The 7,071-nt window shown below is 47.7% G+C and overlaps 1 protein-coding gene across 1 annotated transcript in view; it reads right to left on the bottom strand.

Annotated features, from left to right (window-relative positions):
• Positions 1-7,071, bottom strand: part of Tm9sf4 (transmembrane 9 superfamily member 4) — a 46,336-nt gene that overhangs the window by 18,394 nt on the left and 20,871 nt on the right. Inside the window, 4 exon segments of the mRNA XM_021186363.2 lie at positions 489-612; positions 1,924-2,056; positions 2,156-2,324; positions 6,910-7,009. Of these exon segments, the coding sequence (XP_021042022.1) occupies positions 489-612; positions 1,924-2,056; positions 2,156-2,324; positions 6,910-7,009 (526 nt within the window).

Raw genomic sequence — 7,071 nt, 5'->3', positions numbered from 1 at the left:
AAAAAAAAAAAAAAAAGGGCTGGGCTGGGTCCTTCTATTCCTGGCCTGCAGTCAACTGTGGACTGTGACTGTGACTCCAGGCCAATCACCCACACAGAGGGAGACAAAGCAATCAGCAATCAGCAATCTTCTCAATGGCTTTGCCTGTCTTTTCATCCCTTCTTCTTTACCAGACGGGCTGGCTCTTGGGAAGAGGCTCAATAAAGCCTCAATTTGCTATTGGGTCTTGGCTAAGTCACTAACCTCTTAAGCCTCTGACTTCTCATCGATGTCACCACTACTCTCCTGGAGTTGCTGGGAGGTGGTAAGTTCACATGGAACCCAGCCCACAAAGCAGGTGCAACTCTCCCTCATGCCCTACCTGCTCTGCTAGGGCACAGTGAGCGGCCTTCTTGGGATGAACCTATGTGCCATGCTTGGGAGGAGATCTGTGTGTGGAAGCCCAGGCCCATCCAGCCCTGACCCTCTGCTGATACCGCCCCACTCACCCTCCAGCCTGATGCTCTGGGGAATCACCTCGAAGCGGACGACACGGTATGTGTGCTCCTGGTCCTCTTCCATGTCCTCCCGGTGGTAATAAAGGATGAATGAGAGGTGATTGTGCAGGTAGATCTAAAACAGAGCAACTGAGAGTCAGAAATAGATAGCAGCCCCCAGCCAGCGAGTTACTCAGGGAACCCACTCCAAGCACCAGATCCTTTCTCTGCCCAGTACTGCTTGGCTGTATCAGCCTTTGGAAAACACAGATCTGGTCATATTACTCTCTAGCTCAGAAACTCCCTATGACTTTCTAGGGGTGGGGGTGGTTATCAGATAAAACCCAAGTTTCCTTGGCCTGGTTGTCACTCTCTCTCTCTTTTTTTAAAGACAGCATACAAATAATGGTTTCATTTACGGCAATTTCATTCATGTTCTGTTCTTGTCTTGCTTACCTGGGCTCTCCAGCCTCTCCCTGTTTCACAAGCAGTCTTTATCCTTCATCTCTGTCATAGCACCATGGAAACTGGGATGCTATCCTTCCTCTGATCCTCTCAGCCCAGCTCTTTCTCTAAGTGCCCTCCTCCCTCATGAGATCCCATATGCACAACAGCTCCCTGGCTAGGGGAAGGCAACCACCAGTTCTCTCCAAATTAGGACAAGGCCTCTGAGGACGGGGACTATGCCACAAAGGCATGTCAGCCTTATATTCCCTGGGAAAGATCAGATAAGGAGGACGCAGTTACAGTCTAAGCTGTTACTAGTTTACTTGGGGAAGTTGTGTTGTGAAGTGTATACACAGACTGATTTTCAAAACCACACAGGTGAGTATCGTTACTTTGTTTATAGACACTGAAACACTGAACCAGGCACACTCAGACCACCAGCAGATGGTGGAAGCAGGATTCAGCTCAGGAAGCCTATGGTGCAAGGCCTGTTCTTGATCATCACGTGGTCTTCTCTCCTACTCACTTTACGTTCTAGGCTCCTTTACTAGTTTAAATCTTATAGAAACAGAATCTAATATTCCAGTAGCTATATCTCCTTGTAGTTTATTCTGGAGCCAGTCCAAAGTCACAGAATTTTCACAGACTATCTACCACGAGACTCTGGTAGAAATGTGCTGTGGTTGACCCCCATTTTTTAAAAGAAAGTATTTTATTTATCTGTGTGGGTACACGTCACAGCACATGTGGTGGTCAGAGGTCAACTTGTGGAGAAGTTAGTTCTCTTTGCCTCCTAGATACTTGGGGATTGAACTCAAGTCATCAGGCTTGGAAGCAAGCATTGTATTTGCTGTCTGTGCTAGCTCACCAGTCTGCTGACCCCATTTTTTTCCCGTGTTGCTAGCCAAGAGCTGAATGTTTTCCCATTCTCTATGACCCCGAATATTTGTAGCTTAAGAGGTATGCCTACCCAGACCTCCAAGTATGCCAGATACTCTACCTTGTTGACATCCGTGAAGCCAAGTCGGTAGCCATGTTCAAACTGCACATCTTTTTCTTTCTTCTTGTCATCACTGTCGCGGTTGCTGGAGTAGAGCTCCAGTCGGGTGGCCACAGGCAGGTTGTCAGCAATGCTAGAAACCCAAGGCCTTACTTAGACTCTCAGAACCACACTCCCACCAGGCCCTCCCTAAGCTGAGCTGGAGGCCTGTCTGGGAGCAGCAGAAACTTACAGGTGAACGTAGTATTCTTCTGTGATTCGCTCGGCCACCAGCCGGCTCTGTTCCACTGTCAAGGTTATTGGCTTGTTAGATTGGTTGCATAGAACTTCACACTTCTTCTCACTGTTCATGAGAACCTGGAAAGGGGTGTTGACAATCCGGTCCCCTCTCAGCACCTCTCCTGCCGTAAGAGAGACAGATGGAGCTCAGAGCTTCAGCCCTGTGGTGGCTGAAGTTAGCAGTCATGGGGCTGCAGACAGCAGGACAAAATGGAGTTCCAAGGATGTCAGCAGTGCCACAGCCAAGCAGTCACATGCTCTAACTGTCCCACCACCCTCCCTATTCTGGGTTCTGTTGCTGGTAAATGTCCCACTTCCACATCTTCCTATGCCTGACATTCCATCCTGGCCCTGTGCTCCTGGCTTCAAGCCTGGCTGCTTTCTCCCTTTCTTTGGATAATCCTTCCTGACCCTGTAACTGCAGACAGGTAAAGTCTTCCCCATCCCCATTGGAACCCCTCATGAACTTCTTTGCTCCTTGGACCAAGATCAAGCTGTATGTGGTCCACCCAAAGGCCAGCCCCAACCCATCTCTTCCCTATCTCTGCAAGTCACCCAGGTCACTCGCAAGAACTCTGGCCACTGCTCAGGTAATCTCAAAGCCACCACCCCCAAGCAGCTTTCTGTCTCTATCTAAACTGATCTCCATCTCTCTGCCTGGTTAACACTGCCCCTCATTTTGTTGCCACTTCAAGTACTACTAGTTCAGAATTCCCTAGAGCTACTCCTCGCCATCGCAACAGTTTCACAGTACATTTTCACTTTGCTGATTATTTGATCAGTCTGTTTTCACACTAGAACTTGGAGTCATAAGTTCCACAAATATGTCTATTCAACATTGTATCTTCAGGCCTGGCACCTAGCCAGTTCCCAGTATGTACTGGTGAATGAATGAGTAAGAGAGTAGATAAGGCAGTCTGAGCCTATCAAGTAGATCCACTGGCATATGTTGGGCCAAGTACATGTGGAGGTGGCAGTCCTGCCTGCTCTGTTGTCCTGGTGTGTCTCCTTCAGCCTGCCCCAGTTTCATATCATTGCTGTGGAACTAATGAGCAGCTCAGAGTGAAAACACAGTTGGGTTGGTTGATGCTTCCCAGCTGCTATGAGTATAACATTTGGCATCAGGTTACTCGTGGGAAATTGGCATGGGGTGCCAGCACATTAAGTAGTAAGTTTTGGCTCAGAGAGCTCCCTGACAGTAGGGGAGTCAAACCCACACATATTAACACACTGCAAAGTAATGTCATTGACATAGAAGAGCTGCACAGAGATACAAAGGTCTTGGTAGGAGGCCAGCCTGGTTGCAGAGGTGAAGCCAATAATGCAAATGGTGTTCTTGTTGCCTGCCTACTGTGCCTGTGAGTGGATTAGTCCTCAGTTCTCAGTCTATCTATAAGGAGAATACAACCGCTATCTCATTTTCTGGAAGAGGAAATAGAAGGTCGGTGAAGTAATGTCCCAGGACTAAGCTTATAAATGTCATGCAGGATGCAGTAGCAGGCAGCCAGGAATCAGAATATTCTGTTCACTAAATAGTGCTGTCTCTGTACAGAGGAGTGGGCAAACTCTAGGCTGACAGGGTCAACAAAGGCTACTTGGGTGGCAATGTTGAGATTACCTGTATGGTGGGGTGGCAAAGGAGAGTGCTTGCGAGTGACCTGGGTAAACTGGGGAGATAGGTAAGAGATGGGTTGAGACTGGCCTTAGGGTGGACCACACACATGATCTTTGCCCAGAAAGTGAAAAAATTCATGAGAAGTTCTAACAGGGATAGAGAAGACATTACCCATCTGGAGTTATGGAAAGATCACTCTGACTGCTCTTCTTCGAAGGATGTAAGAAGCTGGCTGGAGTGATGGTACCAGTCCTGAAGTAAGTGAGAAGAAACACAGAAAGAGAGTCTGTGAGGAAGCTGCCATCACAGCACAGATTCAAGAGCATGAGGAAGGAGTGGTGCATGCTGGGAAATGCTTAGGTTTTCATGATCAAGTTCGGTGAGTTGTCGAGAGAAAAGGTCAGGCAGTTGGATGCTATGATTTGTTGGTAGGTTAAGTACAAAGTGGCAGAGCCGCCAACTACCACATTAGAGGCAGCATGTAGCCATGCAAGGGAGCAGCTCTAGTAGGTGATGTCTTGAGTCTAGAATAGGCCATCCAGGAGAGGAAAAGGAAGAGAGTGAGGAGGGTGAAGGCCTCTACCACTCAGCTGATATCAGATGCCTGACAGTGCACGTGAGCCTGCAAGTCTAGGATCAATTGTGAACGGACAGTGAGGACATCAACAAGACATCGGCACAGCTCGCAGCTGAAATAGCATTGTCTAGATAACCACAACTAGAGAGACAGTAGCTTGTCACGACGCCCTGGGTAAGCTCTTTCCTTACACCATGTCCTGCTGCCCATTTCTTTGCAGATCAATAAGGAGCTGATTCCAAGAGAGGGGAAACTGCAAGTAAGGCTGTGATTCCTAAAGTCTGGATGTTAAACAGAGTTATGAAAGATGGTGTCAGCTGATGGTACCTTTAACCCCAACACTGGGGAGGCAGAGACAGCCAAATCTCTGAGTTCAAGGTTAGTCTGGTCTACAAGTGAGCTCCAGCAGGACAGCCAGGGCTACACAGAAAAACTCTGTCCTGAAAAATCACCAAAACTAGAAAGGAAAAAAAAAAAAGAAGATATCCTGGTCCAGCATGGCTCATTGCTCTGTTTCTCCCTCTTTCTCTCCTTGAGAGAAAGGGTCTCACTCTGACTCCTTGGCTGACCTTGAGTTCCTAGAGATCCACTTATCTCTGCCTTTGGAGTGCTGCTGCTAAAGGCATGGACCATCATGCCAGGCTAAGTCTCTTTCTTTTTCATTGGAGATACTATGTACCCAGGTTGGTTTCAGACTTCCAAGCTCAAGCTGTTTTGTTGAGCTCTCAAGTTGTGGGCCTATGTCACCTCCTCTTAAGGATGAGCCAGAAGTCATGATGTGACTAACTAATAATATATGCTAATACAACAACTTTTAAAGAGAACCTATTTCCCAGTAGCCCAGTGTAGAACACTTGCCCAGCAACCCAAGACCGCAGGTTTGATCCCCTGCACCTTCGTGGTGGCACCCCACATCTCAGCAGTTAACAACTGTAGCACAATCATGAGGATTGGAATTCAGATCCCAGTATTCAGAAGACTGAAGCAGAGGGTTCACAGGTTCAAGGACGGTCTGGCCAATGAACAACACAGCAGATTTCAAGCCAGTTTGGAAGGGGGAGATCTTGTATCAAAAAACCATAAAGAGGGACTGAAGAGTTGGCTTTGCAGAAAACAGTACTTGCTGCTTTTTGCACAATCATGAGACTTGGGCTTCACATCTCAAATACCCTCCTAACAAGCCAGGTGTGCTTATAACGACAGCTCTGAGAGATCTCTTCTGGCCTCCAAGGGTACTCACTCTTGAGTGCGTGTGTGCGTGTGCATGCACACACACAAGACACACACACAGACACACACACAAGCACGAATAACTAACTGCCCTAAAGAGATAGCTCCAACCGAAGAATAGTTAACCTAGACTCATAGCTACCTTTTAAAGACAACTTGTGAGAGACACTGTACCAGGCATTTCACAGTCCTTCTGAGTACGTCCTGCTCAGCTTTCCAAAAATGTCAATGTCTTTGCTTGCTTTAGGCAGAGGTAATCACTCTTCTTTTGTGTTGTTTTGAGACAGGGTTTCTCTGTGTAGCCCTGGCTGTCCTGAAATTTGATCAGTAGACCAGTCTGACCTTGAACTCAGAGATCCACCTGCCTCATGGTGGGATTAAAGGTGTGTGCCACCACTGTCTGGCCTTGCCTTTTCTTTTCTTTTCATAGACAAGTACTATAATTACACCAATCTTTATTACAGGTAGAGCAATGATCTGAGGTGATGGTTCAGTGGGGAAAGTGCCTGCCACATAAGCATGAGTTCCATTTCTCAGCATCCATGGAAACACTGGGTGCATGTGGCAGCCTGCCTGTGACAGAGACAGGGACTGGGACAGAGACAGGGCAACCTGGATAGCTAGACTAGGCAAATCAGTGAGTTTTAGGTTCAAGCAAGAGACCATGTCTCAATAAATATTGTGGAGAACAACCCAGGAAGACACCCGATGTCAACCTCTGGCCTATACCAAAAGCAGGATGGGGGCTGAGCAAGTTAACAGAAGGCACTAGAAGAGAAAGGGTTATCAGGAGCCTAAGGGAGAACCGCTATGGTTAGAGGCTGAGAGCTCCAGCTCTGGAAACTGTTAAAGCTCAGTGTAGCTATTACCTAACAACATAACCAAAGGCAAGTCAGCTGACAAAATGATATGCATACACTCAAAATCACTACCTCTGCAGGACCATTATGAGTCAATAAGCTAACATGCACATAAACTCTGTACAAAAGTGTCCAGCGGGGCTGGAGAGATGGCTCAGTGGTTAAGAGCACTGACTGCTCTTCCAGAGGTTCTGAGTTCAATTCCCAGCAACCACACGGTGGCTCACAACCATCTGTAGTGGGATCTGGTGCCCTCTTCTGGTGTGTCTGAAGACAGCTACAGTGTACTCATATAAATAAAATAAATCTTTAAAAAAAAAGTGTGCAGCACACAGCAAGCCCTAGGTAAGGGCAGCTGCCACCAGCAGTATGAAAGCCATGCCAGGCTCCCTGTGAGGCGGGCTGGAGCAGCACAGGAGGCTTACCCAGATTCTCTGCCTTGTAGGTTATCTTGATGGGCTGGCAGAAGGGCAATGAGTAGTACTCGTAAGGAAGCTGGGTCCGAGAGCTGGTAAGCTTCACGGCCTGCAGGACGGAGAGAGACCGTTAGCCCCAACCCACCAGAAACAAGAAGGCTGTTCCAAGAA

This window comes from Mus caroli, chromosome 2, assembly GCF_900094665.2.
Source record: "Mus caroli chromosome 2, CAROLI_EIJ_v1.1, whole genome shotgun sequence".
In the NCBI taxonomy this organism is placed as follows: Eukaryota; Metazoa; Chordata; class Mammalia; order Rodentia; family Muridae; genus Mus; species Mus caroli.
Note: the sequence above shows the minus strand (reverse complement) of the source record. Positions and strands in the feature narration are given on the sequence as shown.